The 17013-nt window shown below is 41.1% G+C and overlaps 1 protein-coding gene across 4 annotated transcripts in view; it reads right to left on the bottom strand.

The window, feature by feature from the left end:
* Positions 1–17013, bottom strand: part of nckap1 (NCK-associated protein 1) — a 46796-nt gene that overhangs the window by 9171 nt on the left and 20612 nt on the right. For all 4 annotated transcript variants that reach the window (XM_010880091.4, XM_010880093.3, XM_010880092.4 and 1 more), the window contains 10 exons: positions 13464–13609; positions 12899–13031; positions 10217–10336; positions 9444–9583; positions 6690–6821; positions 5549–5767; positions 4312–4442; positions 3991–4088; positions 678–771; positions 40–122 (listed from right to left, as the gene is read on the bottom strand). In XM_010880091.4, the coding sequence (XP_010878393.1) occupies positions 40–122; positions 678–771; positions 3991–4088; positions 4312–4442; positions 5549–5767; positions 6690–6821; positions 9444–9583; positions 10217–10336; positions 12899–13031; positions 13464–13609 (1296 nt within the window). The remainder of the gene's footprint in view (positions 1–39; positions 123–677; positions 772–3990; positions 4089–4311; positions 4443–5548; positions 5768–6689; positions 6822–9443; positions 9584–10216; positions 10337–12898; positions 13032–13463; positions 13610–17013) is intronic.

Below are 17013 nucleotides of genomic sequence, written 5' to 3'. Positions count from 1 at the left end.
AAAGAGAACAGCTGACGGTAAGTTAAAGAGGCTACTAACATCTCGGAGGGCCTCCTGAGCCAAAGATCGGAATGAGAGAATGACTCCGATGATGGTCATCCGCTTCAGAACGCTGTCGACTGCTGTAACACCCAGACAAAGAGCAGATGAGCCACACAGAAAACAGACAGGTCATTTTAGATGCATGTAAATTAGATATTCACACGTGTTGAACCACTGTTATTTATAATTTTTTTGGACACGCTTTAATTGACATATTGAATCAAAGGGAGACGAGTGAAACAGGAAACAGTGGTGAAGTTAAGAGACAGGTACTGAACCCTGGTGTCCAGCCTGCAACCAGGAGTGCTACAACAGGATCAAGGCTCTGTGCATTATACAAGTTTTAAGTGGAAAAAACTACAAGCACAAAAGTACAACGGTTTTCAAAGAGGTCAAGAGTTTGAAATCAAACTGTAAAAATACAGGTATGATATACTTTAATATGTTACATACTATACATACATAGGCACACAGACTTTGTCTAGCATCAGGTTCCAAACACTATTTTGGTTTGGGAACCACTGCTTTGGGAGAATGTATCTGTTGCTCATTTGGCTCTTGGCCGCACTGAACCCAGAGTCTTTCTGGCCCAGAAAGAATTGGACAAGGCCAATAGAAATAAAGAGTGTACCCACATGAGAGCTTCTTGAACAGAGCCGCCATCTGCTCAGGCTTGTCGAAGCTAGTCCTCATCTGAGTCAGAACCTCAACGTTGTCCACCACCAGTTTCTGGGGAGAAGAAAAAGAGAAATGGGGCTGGTTATTTGGGGAACCAAACATGGATCCTAATTCCAAAGACTTTCCCCATCATTTGCACAACAGGAACATGTTTGTGTTAAGTCACTTGATGAATATGGCTTTGTTTGTACAGAGAGTGAATAGAACCACAGCATCGGACTGGGAATCAGCTACTAAACTTATTTTCTTTCAACTAATTGCTGTCAGATGTGGAGGAAAAGTTTGCATGTAAGAGAATCATAACTATGTGCCAGAGATACCTTAACTAATGTGCTCTTGGGAGGAGAACCACTTGAAAATCACATGAATAATGTTGTCAGACTGCTGCAATAAAATAATAAAGCACTGACGATAATTCTTTATGTAAATTACATTCCAAAGAGAACTCTTCCAAAACAATTTTGCAAGTGCATAACATGTGTTTTGCATAACAGTGTACACCGTGCCTTTGGAAAGTATTCAGACCAATTAACTTCCTCCATCTTTCCATTTTTTTTATAATTGATCAACATTTAAAAATATATACATCAATCTATACACAATACACCATCATGAAAAAATGAAAACAGATATTTTAGACATTTGTAATCACTTATTGACAATAAAAAACGGAAGTATCTCATATACATTAAGTATTCAGACCCTTTATTCAGTATTTTGTAAAAGCGCTTGCATATATTCAGTATATGTCCTAATGCTTCTTGACCATTATTTGCCTTCAAAACCATTGATCACTTCATTCTTTTGGAAGGATCAGAAAACCATAGTGGCATATGTGGACACTTTCTTGCCTGGTTTAGATTCTATTCATCAGAAAGAAATCCGTTTGTATGTGTGGATGGTCTGTTCTCTGACAAGCCAAAGATACATGTTGGCAGTGGCGTAACTACCGAGGTGCGGAAGGGACGGTGGCACCCAGCTCCGTGGTGGGTGGAGGGGCTCGAGCTTGGCCTCGTCAGCTGCTGGGCTAAGCTACGGCAGGATCGGCTTTACAAGTGTATACACAACTTTGACAATTTTTCTAAGGACAGCTCACACCCTGGCCCGGCATCACCACACCACGGCCTGTGTATGAAAGCAAATTATATATGATTTTGTTCAATAAAGAAAAATTACTTATTGCTCAATACGGCTGCTAGAATCTTAACTAGAACCCAAAAATGTGATCACATTACCCCAGTATAATTTGTACGCTACGGTCACAAGACAAAGTCCTCCTTTACTGTACCTCAAATTTCTAAATAAACAGCTGGAGGCAGGTCTTTCTCCCATTGAGCTCCATTATTGTGGAACGATCTGCTGATTAATGTGAGAGGCACAGTCTCAACCTTTAGACTACTGAAGACTCATCTCTTCAGTATGGTCTATTGTTAAGTGGCGTTTGGCCGAGGGGTGTGAAGGAGAAGACAAGGAATTTGGCATGGGAGGCTCCCCTCTCCACTGGGATATCCTTTTTCCTGTGCTATTTGCGGGTGGAGTCACTCGCTTACTCGTGTTACCTAATGCTGTCCCTAATGCTCATGCCATGGGAGTGGGCCATACTCGCCCCTATCTCAGAGTGGTTTGTGTTCGGTTGGTGTCGGCAAAGTGGGAAGACCTATTTCCTGCCTCAGGACTACCTTGTCTGATAGTCTTCCTGTTTGTGTTGCAGATTTCTCACCATACCAGTTTTTCCTAGCCACTGTGCATACATTTCCTGTTGTTGCGTATTCTTTGGGGTTTTAGGCTGTGTATCTGCAAAAGCACTTAAGTATGTAAGATGTAAAAAGGGCTTTATAAAAATAAATATGATCAATTGATTTGGACAGATTCTTCCATTGTATCCTCGCGTCGAGATCACCAGATCTCCCCACAGATTTTCAATGGAGTTCAAATCTGGGCTTTGGCTAGGCCACACAAGGACATTCGCAGATTTCTCCCGAAGCCACTCTTGTTTTGTCATGGCTGTGTGCATAGAGTCATTATTGGGTTGAATGATGAATCTTCGTTCGAGTCTGATGTCCTGTGTGCTTTGAATCAGGTCTTCTTCAACGTTGTTTTCGCCAGACATTGTCTTGGCATTAATGCCTAAATGCTTTGTACATGTTGGTCTCGTCAGACCCGATACATTTTTTCCTCATGCTACTGCTTGAAGTCAGTGGTTCTGAAACCTCTCCTGGGAAGTCCCAGCCACAAAAAAATGTATTATTACCCTGAATAGGTTAATTCAGGTATGCTAGCTCTGGGATACATATAATAAATGGATTAGGTGGTATTCACATCTCTGCACAGAAACTGTAAAGCTATTTTAGAGTGGCCATTGGGTTCCTGGTCACAATAAAAAAAAAAAAATGTGTCCCCCAATCAACAAAATTAGGAAAAATGTAGGGGTCTGAATATTTATGAAAGCACAGTATCAATAATTATCTTTCGGTGCAACCATAGTACATACTCATTGCAATTACATCTAGTTAGAGATTATGAAGTGCAACGCTAAGCAAATCATTTATCATGGAAAGCAAAGCCCATTAGAACTTAGTTTGTGGGTTTATTGATTTTGGTGACATTACAGAAGTCCATTAATTGTTGTGAGAATTCCGTATTTTCTTTTTGTGAGAGTAGGGAACTCGAGCCACATCAGTCAGTTAGCAGTAAGATATTCACAGGATGAGGTTGGCAGTATCAGGTTAACAGAACGAGGTTAACAGAACAAGTTTAGCCATACGAGGTTAGCAGTTTGATGTTAGCAGTTGGCCACACTGCCTCTGCTCTGGGAACCTCCTCATTAAGGAGAAATAAAGAAACAACTGCTCTGCTGTGGGTCTGGTTCTGTTTCCAGGGGAAAACTCTGCTTCAGGAAAACACCTCTATTGTTTTTCCACTGCCAATGCTTAATCTTTAATGACACCCTATTCCACGACCTATCACCAGACCCCATAAGAGGCTGCAATAGCACCCAGATAAAAATGTGTTCACTACAAAGTCGCAGAGTCTAATTTCTGATGAAGGAAAGAAACTGGGAGAGATCATTTATTAGTCTAGAAATGGAACGAAAAAGTCCTAAACAGGGTTCCACTGTCCAATAACAGACTCATTTTCAGTCTCATTTTGCCTAATATTTCATATACAGTGTGCCCTAATGAACATGACGCAGCCTGTCCTGGGTTCACCCTCAACAACCTGTCGGTCAACAGTTACCCACTGACCTCTGGGACACCTGAGAACTCTTACCTTGAGCTCAGCCACCTGGGATGAGATGTGCCACATGAGGCTTTCACTGAGAAACTTCATGCCGTATGGCCCCAGCAGCTCTGACAGGGAACGCATTTCTGACAAAATGAAAAGAATATAGGAATAAGTCTGCGAGTGTCCAAAGAAAATGCTTTGTTCTGGTTTGACCCAACCCCTCCCTAAAAAATACAGTGAAAATGTTCCAGTGATTCCTTGTTTCATCCAACACTGCTAGGATTATACAAGCACATATAAAATATGCAGGGGAGTAAATCACACTCAAAAAGGGTGTAAATAGACAGCAAAACTGGGGAACATTACCTGAAATATCAGAGTATTCTTCTGCGTTGAAGGTGAGCTCATTCTCTGTAGGCAAGTTGACAAAAGCCTTCATGGCTGGGAAGTAAGCTATGTGTCCATTGCTCACTTGGCGCAGTAAAGTCTCCAGATACCTGTAGTTCAGAGAGAATATATGGCTTGTCATTTATAGCTGTACGATTGAATGTAAGGCACGATCAAACCTGGAATTCAAACCAACCCAAGCACTGCAAATTAACAGCCAGCAGAGTGCAATAGACATTCAAATGCGTTTTCTCAGACATTTACAGAGTTCACATTCATTGCGGAGGCTGGCTCAAGCGGGAATCACAATAAAAATGATTACCAAGTAGATGCACTAAAATATAAGCACCCTATAATAGGGATATTATGTCTGATTTGGTAAACAATGTTAAGTATACATGGGCCATCAATCTGTTGATACACTGGTTGAATTATGCAGCAAAAGGTGACAACAGTAATTAATGATGCAGTCAAGACGACACATCTGACACTGATAGTTTTGGTGATTGCAACCATGTTCCTTCCCTTTACATTTGTTTATTTGTGTATGAAAATAGATGCACATAAATTACAATTTCACAATATCAGATTATATACAGAAAATAAATGACTGATATACTAAGATTATATACAGTGACCTCTAAAGATCACAAATGATGAACAATTTGTGTTTATCCATATATGACTTTTAAAATTAGATATAACTGTTCAAAGGGGGAAAAAATAAGATAAAGTGGAAAAGAAAATATAAAAATGTTCGGGGGGGGGGGGGTTAGATAAAATTGTTCAAAGGAATAAAAGATCAGGAAGTATTGTTTGCAAAAACATGTCACATTATTGGCTGCATTAGTATATAGTGCACACTCCCCTTGCCAAGATAACAGAACCCTACAATGATGTATGAGAGCACATAGCACAGCATGTTAAACTATTGATCCATTCAGAATCTCTCCAGGTCCTTCAGGGTCCCCAATCCTTGCTCTTGGACTCAACATCAGGTTTTCAACAGGTTTAAGGTAATGGGAATGCAAAATTCTGTGTTCAGTGAGGCCACCAAATTGCCTGAATATCTGATGGATTTTACCTGTCTTAAGTCTTACAGTAGCACTTATTAGAATAGTTAAAAACTATACGTATATTTTGAACATTCTGGATCATGGTAGGTTGGAGTTAGAGAGGGTGTTGGGTTAAAGGCTTGGTTAGGGTTAAGGCTCACCAGTTGGTGTAAAGGCTGGTGATTGTTGGTTCTCCGTGACTGTCCAGATGCTGGGTCTGCTGCAGCAGCACATTGTTGAACACCCGGGTGATGTCTATCTGGACGTAGTTCTCAATGCTCTGCAGCACGGTCATGTATGCCCTGACGCTGGTCAGCAGCTCAGATGGCTTGGCAATCTCCTGGGTCGCCTGGTTATACATGGTCATCCCCACAATAGACCTAAAGGGAGGGACCACTCAGGATTGGTCAGCCAATCAGTCACTCTAGAGCATTATGTCCAAGTCTTTGTCAAAACGAAACAGATCCAGAAGTAAGGGAATATGCATAAAGGGATCAATAATTGTATTAATTAAACAATAAACGTTTTACATCAGCGAATTATCCCTGTCATAGATTGGACAAGCGCTTAACAACATTCAACAATGGATTCTTGTTTTTTTCCTAATCCTTAACCTTTTTCTAATTCTACCTAACTTGGCCGTGCAGCTGTGAAATGTGGAGCAGGCCAATCAGATCAAACACGGTGAGGTAGAAAATATGGCGGAACAAGTGATAAAAAGCTTTTTACACACTGATTGTGCATTAGGAACATTTAGTAAATAACTAGCCACTTTCCCAGTGAGCGTGGAACCGAAGGGCAGTAAAACATTTATCCTGCGCTGACCTTGAGGAGGGGAGCAGGGCGGAGTGGTAAGTGGCCTTAATGTGTGTGCATGGTAATGGGCCAGTGTGTGTGTGTGTGTGTGTGTGTATGTGTGTGTGTGCGCACATGGTAATTGGCCCTCTCCTTTCTGAGCAGCACAGCCAGTGAAGGGCCAGCCAATGCACCCACGTCAAACAACACACACACACACACACACACGTACAGACACACACACAAGACACGCAACACACACACGCCAACGCACCAACGTCACAACCCTAACTCCCTCAATGGAAAAAACCTGTTACTCTCCAGCAAAATGTTTATTTCATTGGAGCGGTCAGGCCAGATCCTGGATGTGTGACAACCCTCCCGCCCCCCTTTTGTGTTTGTGGAAGGAGATGCAGGTTAATGTTGCAATGCGGGGAGAAGCACAGTCAAAGGGCTGTGTGAATTAGTCAGGGTTTTATCGCTAACTGGGCTCATGACTGTACTCACTTGGTGAAGCGTATCTCCAAGTGCGAGGTGAGGTATTCCCTGGGAGTGAACGTGTGTTCCCATATCACCATGTTGGGTACGTAGTTGATGGAGAAACACAGCTCGGACAGCGCCGTGTGAAGCTTATCCAGGCTAGGAACACACACACACGCACGCACGCACACACACACATTAAAATCCAATTTCACTCAGATTAAAGGGGAAATCTGTGACAGAGCAGAGGGATTAAGTTATTTTAGCAGCACAGCTACTGTTGTTTTTCCACATCCCTGCTTGGGCCCAGTCCTGATTCTATATTATTATGTTAACCGTGCCGGGGCCACGTTTCTATGTACTCAACTAGGAGCTGAGAATTAGGAGTAGAGGAGCTAGTAGACTTAAAACCAAATTAAAGTGGAATACCCAGAGCAGACTGGGCAAGTAATGGGAGCGTGGTATTACACAGACACTGAAAAAACAAAGTTGCCATGCTCACATCCCAAATGACAGCCTATTCCCTATAGTGCACATCTCTCCCATAGCGGCTGTGTTATGAAGGGACCAGGTGCCATTTGGGACACATACAGACCATGACTTGCAAAACCATTCCTTAATAGCCCAGAGTTGAAAACAAAGAGGAGAGGAGGTCATGGAGTGCAGCAGTGGAACATGTCTCTGAGACTCAGGCTCTTTCTTGTTTCATTGGTATTAGAGGAGAATATCCAGAGTTCCCTCCCTGTGCACGTTATCCTCCAGTTAGTTTGTTTTTAAAGATGACAGAGAACTAATCGAGCAAAAAAAGAAAACAAGAGGAAAAACTTTAGGATGCACTGCTACTTCTTCCACATACTTTAACCCAGGCTTTTCCCTTGCAAGGCTCTCCTGTTCCAATCCATACTAAGCCTGAATGGCCCTACTGAGTACAATTGACTCATATTTTGACTCCAGGCTTCTCGCTCAAAACAAAATTACACTGAGATAGCACATTAAGGCACACTAAGATAGCACAGTAAGGTAGTGTACGAAGATAGCACACTTAGATAGCGTACTAAGGTAGCGCACTAAGGTAGCGCTCTAAGGTAGTGTACTAAGGTAGCGTACTAAGGTAGAACACAAATGTAGTGTACTAAGGTAGCGTACTAAGGTAGCGTACTAAGGTAGCACACTAAAGTAGCGTACTAAGGTAGCGCACTAAGGTAGCGCACTAAGGTAGCGCACTAAGGTAGCGTACTAAAGTAGCGCACCTAAGGTAGCGCACTAGAGGTAGCGTACTAAGGTAGCGCACTAAGGTAGCGTACTAAGGTAGCGCATTAAGGTAGCGCACTAAGGTAGCGCACTAAGGTAGCGCACTAAGGTAGCGTACTAAGGTAGCGTACTAAAGTAGCGCACTAAGGTAGCGCACTAAGGTAGCGCACTAAGGTAGCGTACTAAGGTAGCGTACTAAGGTAGCGCATTAAGGTAGCGCACTAAGGTAGCGCACTAAGGTAGCGCACTAAGGTAGCGCACTAAGGTAGCGTACTAAGGTAGCGCACTAAGGTAGCGTACTAAGGTAGCGCACTAAGGTAGCGCATTAAGGTAGCGTACTAAGGTAGCGCACTAAGGTAGCGCACTAAGGTAGCGTACTAAGGTAGCGTACTAAGGTAGCGCACTAAGGTAGCGTACTCTCATAGCACCGGCAACCTGGTATTCAGGGTGCTGCACTGGGATGTAGACGGGGAGAACGGCAGCAAACATCACATTGATTTCCTCATTACACAGTTCCTGTACACAGTTCAATTTCCTGGATAGCCTCACAACACAGAAATGGGTGCCACTTCTCACCAACACTTGTAGACAAGGAAAATATACACAAAGCATAAAACAATGCCGGTTCAAGAGAGCCTGGCTCGGCGGACATGATGCTTTTTCTTGCACTGTAGAACGCCTTATTTATGTGAAGCTACCATCAGGGTATTTCTGTTGTTTTCCTCCTCCTCCAAACCAACACTACACACTCACCCTAAATCAACAAAGACAACGTGTATACTCAGCTGCACCTGTTCTGCTTCGACCAAAATGAATGGTCCAACAAGATGTCTCACACACGTGGGTACGTGGAGAGTTTAAATAAATAATAATATTACGAATAAATCGACCTAGTTCACCTTAGAAAATGTGAAAGAATGTATACAGTGTATGCAAGGAGAATAGAGACAGGCCATGAGGAAGCTCTATAGCATTACAAAACACAGTTGTCTGGTTGGCTGCTAATAAAATGCTAAAGTAATCAAGTGACTAAAAAGTATTACACAACCTGTATTCTTGTGGACAGAATAAATGGGGAGAAATGATGTGAGGCTCATGTAGAATTGTGTGAATACAAGCAGCGGTAGTTCATGGCTTTTTAATAACTCATTATTTGGAAGAAGAAAAAAAAGTTTTCTTTGTAAATGGCTACAGTAATTATCAAACCTATGTGCAGATGATAATGCTTTATACTAAGTATTAAAGTTAAAATTGCTTATTTCATAAAACTTAGTGAAAACAACAATCAGCTTTTGGCCATAACAAAAACGGGTGAAATTAACAGGAGAGATTCTTCTTCTGCCAGGGTGGATGTTTCACTTCATTCCTTTGCACAAAGGTAATCACAATTGTTGACAGGAAGAAGAAAAACATCTATAATCATTTGAATGTCATTATGCATAAAAATAAATAAATACAATTAAAATAACAACACTAATCAGTTAGCAGAGCCTGTGCTGAGGGACCCTCCAGGCAGTGTAGACAACCTACTTGGTGACCAGTAGCCTGTTCTTCCTCATGCTCTCCACTCCAGGCTTCTCTCTCTCAGGCTCTCCCTTTTTCCCCGTCTGCTTCTTTGACTTCTTGTTCACCGCCTGACTGATGGTTTTGGCGCAATGTTTTGGCAGCAGCTGCAACAGGAGTACAGGAGGAACAGGAAAACCCTTTTAACACCCACAACCCAATAAGGAATGAAGTGACAAATATATTTAGAAAGCACTTAGCTAGCTGGAACGTGCTCGATTTAGGCTGTAACATGTTTGATTCACCTGAGCAGTATAGCAAAGTACATAACTGAAACAGAATTAAGAAAACAACCTGATTTATGACATTGAGTTGTCCGATGAAAAGCTTAGATGGCTAGTGAGTCTGGGTCCAACGTGCTAATAACAACGTCTGTAAAGACTGTACTTCATAGGAGCTGTTCCCAGGACTGAGATAAAGCCTAATGACTGTGATATTCTACAAAGCAAGATGTTTTTGAAAAAGATATGGTTAAAATGGTCTAATGGACGGAACAACTAAAAACATACGGTGGGTGTTCTGTATTCATGTGCTCACTCGGCTGTCACGAGGATTTTACTGCACAGCAACAGTAGTGTATTTATGGTTAGAAATGGCTTCTGAAGTTTGTATTTTCCAACACAGTTTTTTTTATTTTACAATTTGAAAATAAAATGTAGTAAAATCAACCTGCTTTGTAGAATACCCCTCTGGTCAGTAAGCACAGATTGTGATTAAGTACCAAGACAACAGAACCTGACCTGGTCACTCAGCGTGCATTGCTCGGTGCAGATGTCTGTGATCAGGTTGCGGGCCTGTTTGGCCATCTCATCCAAAAACATATTGCACAGGGACAGGCTACGGTCACCTATGTGGTGCCTCTGTGGGAGGAAAAGAGACGGAGGAAAATGTTATCCTTGAGAAAAGCACTTTGGACTCAAGCCGATTGGCTGGTGGTGGCTCAGTGTGTGGTTCAGTAAATGACTTTTGATTAGTCTATTACTGTTCCTTTTTCTGTTGTTGTCCTTCCCAGGGCCAAACAGGACCAGACATAGCGGTTCTGACTAGGAAAAGGTCTCTATCTAAGTAGAGAGGTCTGGTTATGAACCATAGCTAGCAGTCCATTAAAGGAGAGTTTAACAAGGCTCTTCAAAGTGAGAGGAACTTGTGGATACCATGTTTATTTACTCTGAATTCAGTGTAAAGGAAGTTACAAGTGTGATGAAATTCAAAGGTCCATCCAGTTTAACAATGGTAGGCAAGACAGAAAAAAACCTCTACTACACAGCCAATGCTTTCAGTCACTGAGCAAACACTAGCCAGCAATTGCCAAGATTTTAGATGTAACTTCCCGTCAAACTGCAGACAGAGACAAAACATATGATCAAATAGTTAATCTAATTCTGTTAAAGTAAGAGAACTTATTGGCAAAATCCCAGACTATGCTTTAATAGGTCCACACTTGACCATACATTACATTGCCACACACAACTCCACTGAAACAGTCCACACCACACACTCTGTACTAAATAGTCACACTACATACCTTCCCCTCCTGTCCTATGAATAAAAACAGGCTTGTTTCAGGAAATATGGATGAAAAGCAATTCAGTTTGCTCTTTCTGAAAGCCAGACAGATGGGGGAGTTATGTGTTCCCAGAGGCATGGAACACATGAACAAAGGATGTCATTTAAACCTGAGTGACAGGTCTCCTTTTTGCCCCAGGCCATTGCTAACCAAAGGATGTCAGACTCATATTAATACTGTGTTGTGTCTGCTCTTTACACAGAAGAGTGTGTAGTGTGTAGTCATTAAAACCTTTCTATTGAAAATGTGTATACACATATATAACAATTATTGCATTTACATTTTAATTGTATATTGCCATGTGGTTAAAATGGTAGTAACTGATTAAAAAGTATATACCTCTCAAGTAAAACGGAGTTCAGCAACCAAAAGGAAGAAAAAATTTATATTTTATGCTAAACGTGACCTTTCATTGAAGTTCTGTGACCTTAGTTAAGCTACTTACTCCCTAGATAGGGTCCAAATGAATCTGGTCAAGAGTAGTAATATCTAGGTAACATGTACTATTTGTGATGCAGACCTTTTACTGTTACTATAAACTGCTGTAAAAAGTTTTCTGCGCAAGATGGAAATATTCTTGGAACTATTTAGTGCTTTTCCAACATAAATAAAGTTTGCAGCTGTCCAAAGCTGTGAGGAGTGGACATAGGAAGAGGAACATTTTGAAGACATGCTGAGAGAGGGAGTTTTGTGTTTGAATAAGTGAAATCCAAGCCTTCTATGGCTCAATAAATCTATTTTATTCCTCTAAGTGCACTCAGACAGGTCCTAAGCAAAAGACTCTCCTTTGACCACTCAGCTCGCCCACATGAGAACGCCCATTGTGGTACTTATTTTGGTACTGTTTGTCAATCATTTAGGAGTGAAAATATGCCTTGTTTACCAAACTAAATGGATATTGGAGGGCTCCATGTTTGGGAGGAACAAACACTTCATTAATGTGCTTGGGGTATGTCAACGGAGAGAGAAACAGAAATCAGTTGTAGAGGCTGTGTGTGCTGGGGGCTTACACATTCCACCTGGGAGTAGCTAGTAGGTGTACAGTTCAAATACAGATTTAATAAATCCAGCTTTTCAGCTCCCTGCTTCACAGTCTACATCCAGGTACACACGGACCCGAGTGTTGGACACTCCGTTACTTGATTCTCCTTATGACTCTGCTGCAGTGGTCACATGGGCCAGCACGGAAAGAAACAGGCTGTAGCACAAATGGCACCCTATTTCCAATATAGGGCACTACTTCTTTTTTTTTTACCAGAGCCCTTTGGTCAAAAGTAATGTACTAGGTAGCGATAGGGTGCCATTTGGGATTCAGAAAATGGCCCTGAGCAGCAATGAGATGAAGCTAAAGGAGAGAGACACTTTCCCAGGCAGCCTGTCTCAGCCTTCCTCACTTCCTCCTCCCTGTAATCCCCAGGTGTAAAACTGACATAATTCAGCGTGTGAGACGTCCTGTGAAATGGCCTGCTTCTTTGAGACTAGCGGTCCCCCTAAGAGCTACAAAACTACAAAGGTGAAGGTCTGAATAGAATAGGTCACTACTACACTATTGATTTTAGAGTCCAGCCTTTGGAAAGAGTGAACTTTGTGAACATACAGACATCTTTACAATTCTAGTAATACAATTATTACAGTTGCATACATTTTGATTTTATTCCTTTAATCTTAAAATACTGTAGGTTATACTCTGGGAAAGACCATTAAATAACACATTAAATAAGTAATTCACTGACAAATTTAGTTATTTTACTTAAAACATGTTTGGTTCCTAAAATAGCTTCATCCCAGTGAACAGAAATACTTTAAGGATGCTTACTGTGAGGTTTTGTGATTCAGTGGTAACATCTGAACTCACCTCCTCGGGACAGAGTTCGTGGGTGCAGCTCATAAAGTGAGTACAAAGCAGAGGGAAGGAAATAGAGTGACGGGACTGGGAGGGCAGCTCCAAACACTGCTGGAACATCTTCTCAAATGCACGACTGTAAAAGCTATCAGAGCAGGGAGAGAGGGAGGCGAGAGAGGAAGCATTGAAGGGAGGAGAGAAATGACATGAGAAAAAAAAAGAGAGCTGCCAACTTCATCATACATCCATCTGGTACAAACATACTTCATCTGTCCAACCCTCTCCCCCCCTGGTGTCACCAAACAGGAAAATATCACAACAACCACCCCAACAGACAGTTACTAAGGGGATTTCATGGATGTATTAACATCTTTTCTTGTTTACGCCTTTTTGTTTAATATAGTTGGTGTGTTTTATTACTATTTTACTTCAGCAACATAGCCGCCTATCTGCGGGACATACATGTTTTTATTATATTGGAATCTGAATCCCAAATGTAGACCCAGAACAGGCAGGCCCAAACTAATACTTTGCCGGGAGAGTAGGCTCGTATACTGCTTGTTTGGACTTTACTCACCAAAATATGGAAAGGTCTGAGGTCTCCACCAGCATCTCCACCAGAGAATCCACCATCTTGGTATGGAATATAATGGTATTCATCATTTTGCCCAGCTCACGGTGGTCTGCGATTCCCAGAGAAGCCTTGGACACACTGGTATAGGCCTACCCAAGGGAATAACAAGAAATCAAAGAAAAGGCTGATTCAATTTGAATTTGGACCTAAGTGAGAGTTTGAAGGGAAAAGTGTGGTTGGATAAGTTACCATGTCATTAACATCTAAGTAGAGATTTCTGGGAAGGTCTGTGTTAACTTGATACTGCTGATTTTGACGATGGCCAAACTACACATTTTCCTCCCAAAGCATATGGTATCAAACCAAGACATTATGCAAAACAGATACACTGCGGTGTCTCCGCAGAGTTCAAGACATTTCTTTCTTTGATTGTCAAAATTATTAAAAGGAAAACGGGCACAGTTCGGAAGCAGCCTTGCCATCAGTTATTGTTAATGTCAAAATGGCCTCCCAAATGACACCCTTTTACCACATAAGGTAATACCTTGTACCCTTTGGTGCAATACCAAGGGAAGAGGGCCCTTTGAAACTTACAATAAGAGTAGTGTAAACAAAAACTACCAAGGGAAGAGGGTCCTTTGAAACTTACAATAAGAGTAGTGTAAACAAAAACTACCAAGGGAAGAGGGCCCTTTGAAACTTACAATAAGAGTAGTGTAAACAAAAACTACCAAGGGAAGAGGGTCCTTTGAAACTTACAATAAGAGTAGTGTAAACAAAAACTACCAAGGGAAGAGGGCCCTTTGAAACTTACAATAAGAGTAGTGTAAACAAAAACTACCAAGGGAAGAGGGTCCTTTGAAACTTACAATAAGAATAGTGTGAACAAAAATAAAGCATGAGAACCTTTGGGAAAAAGCGAAGTATGAGAAAATTCAGCAGAAGCACTGACTCTAACATGACTTGTTTTCATCATATCTAAGTCCCTGAGAACTAAAAAACACATTCAGTCTGAAACTATACCTAATACTACAGCCACATGGATGCACAGGCAATACATAAAACAACAACTGTGTTAAAAAACCAATCTGAACCATGGCAATAACATAAATATTAGGAAAGGGGAAAACCAAAAATGTTTTTATTAAACCGCTATAAGACATGAGAGGGGATATCCCTCATATGACATGTTCACTAAGCTGGATCAGACAAACCAATGAAGTAGAACTTTCATTTACAAAAATAATGAAAAGTCCTTTATAGATATAAAGGACACGGACATGGCTGTGACAAATTAGGTGTCTCTGCGGAGAGTACTGTAGTGTACACCTGGCGTGTGGGTCTTGTGGTTGGCATGCAGCAGAACACATCACACGTGGTGGTCCCTAAAGAAGGAGAGTGTTTGTGCTGATTGTGGGGCAGAAGGGTTTAGGTTCTAACCCAAACACAAAGCTTTAAGGACTAAGAACTCCATCACGATAAATTGGAATTATTCCCTGTTCTATTCATATTTACAAGAAGCTAATTTTAGGAATGACAGCAACACCTGAATATTTATAACTATATAGGCCTATACTGTGTCTGTAGTTGTTCCTACATTTGTCAGCAGTTCCAGCACAGGCTGTTAAATACTTCCTGAATTTTCTTAGTCCCTGGCTGATTTCCAGCTTCCAGTTACCTGAGCAGTTCTGTTTGCTATGCTAGTGTTAAAGAAGAGAGGCTGGTTATAAAAGGTGCAGAGAAGCCAGTTGAAAAACCATGAGACTTGAGAAAATAATTGTTCAGCTGTATTGGGGAAAAAAGTCCCCATTCCACGCATGGAAGCTTTTCTCTTTTCCCTCTGCCATCCCTGGCCTGTCGCCTACACTGAGAAACTTTTCCGAGTTGAAGCCTTTCTGGCCATAAGCTAAGATCAAACATCTCAGAGGGAGTTGAGAGGGATGACCATGACATAGACCCTGCATCACAGACAGAAAAAGAGTGAGAGCAAGTGAGAGACAGAGACTGACAGAATGCATGGGACAGAGAACGCGAGAGCGAGCTCAACTCAACCACATTTGAAAATAATACGCCTTTTCTCTTCTCTGGAGTGAGTTGTGATTTATTTGGGATGGGATGAAAGGAGAGTAACAATTCTTAAACAAACACTGCTTCAAAGAAGAATATTTATTATCATTCGATCCAAATTCGTTTTTAAGAAATGGTCAGGGAACGGGGCCCAGAATCTATCGTCCAATATCCATAATTCATTTTGAGCGTGGAAGTGATGAAAAAAATCATGGAAATGTCTTTGTAATCACTTGAAATACCATGCACATCAGGCACATGAATATACAAAGAAAACCCATATGGAATATGGCTCCTCCTTTCAGTATTTCAGGTCATACTTTCTCCATTACTAATCTGTTAAATTCATTCATGTGCTGTAGGGTTTCTCACAAACTCTCTCATAAACTCTTGGACTGTATTTATAAAGGTTCTTAGATAAGGAGTGCTGTTCTAGGGTCAGGTTGCCCCTCTTATTCATTACATGCTGATACTAGATTAGCTTTGTGGATAAGGACCCGGGTCCTCTCAGATCAATAGATAGGAGGCAATGAGACAAGGGAAAGACATGCTATGCACCTGTTCCCTTTTTACTGGCCCAGAGTGCTAATTATGGCTGATGAAGATCAGGGAATCTGATCTGTATCTAGGTCTCCAACACAGCCAGGTACTGACCAAGTTCCATTCACCAAAACACACACAGAGTAAAGTTAGATAGGAGAAGGCTAATTGGAGTGCTAATTATTACAGGACAGACAGAGTATGACACACACACACAAACACACACAGAGAAACACACCGAGACAGAACACAAAGATTCCCTACTTTCACTATCCCCTAATCTCAACATAGTAAACTCACTTTTATCCTTACACTAACCCCAAGGCCTGTCCTTAAATGTAACCCTTAATGCCTTAAGTTACCCCAATTGTAAAAGTCACCCCAAATATAAGTTTTACTGTAAACGTAACCCCTATGCAGGAAATAACACTTCTCATCTGGGACCGGGTAATTAAAAAAATTCACGACCAATTTTTCAGGTTTATACTATCTTTGTGGACAGAAACAAATGTTTACTTGCTATCTAAATGGTGTAACCAAGGTTAACTGCCCATAAAAAAATGATACGTTTACTAATCCTAACCTTAACCTCAACTTAATCTTTACCTCAATAACCAAATATTTATGCCTAAACTTAACTATAGCACTAATGCCTAACCCTAAACCCAACCAGTAATGCCCAACCAAGACATTAACCCGTAACCCCAATTTAACCCCACTTTTTCAAAAGAGGAACAGAAACAAATTATTCAACTTTTTGGATTTAACAACAGTTGCTCTACATTTTTGTCCCTGTTAATAATAATTATTAGTCAAGTCAGAACCACACACATATATAAACATATACAAATACACAGACCTAGATTCAAATAAAATTCAACATATTTTCAAAATATTTTGGGGCAGTGCACATAAAAACATGATTTTACTGTTTTTATATAATATT

This window comes from Esox lucius, chromosome 16, assembly GCF_011004845.1.
Source record: "Esox lucius isolate fEsoLuc1 chromosome 16, fEsoLuc1.pri, whole genome shotgun sequence".
Lineage (NCBI taxonomy): Eukaryota > Metazoa > Chordata > Actinopteri > Esociformes > Esocidae > Esox > Esox lucius.
Note: the sequence above shows the minus strand (reverse complement) of the source record. Positions and strands in the feature narration are given on the sequence as shown.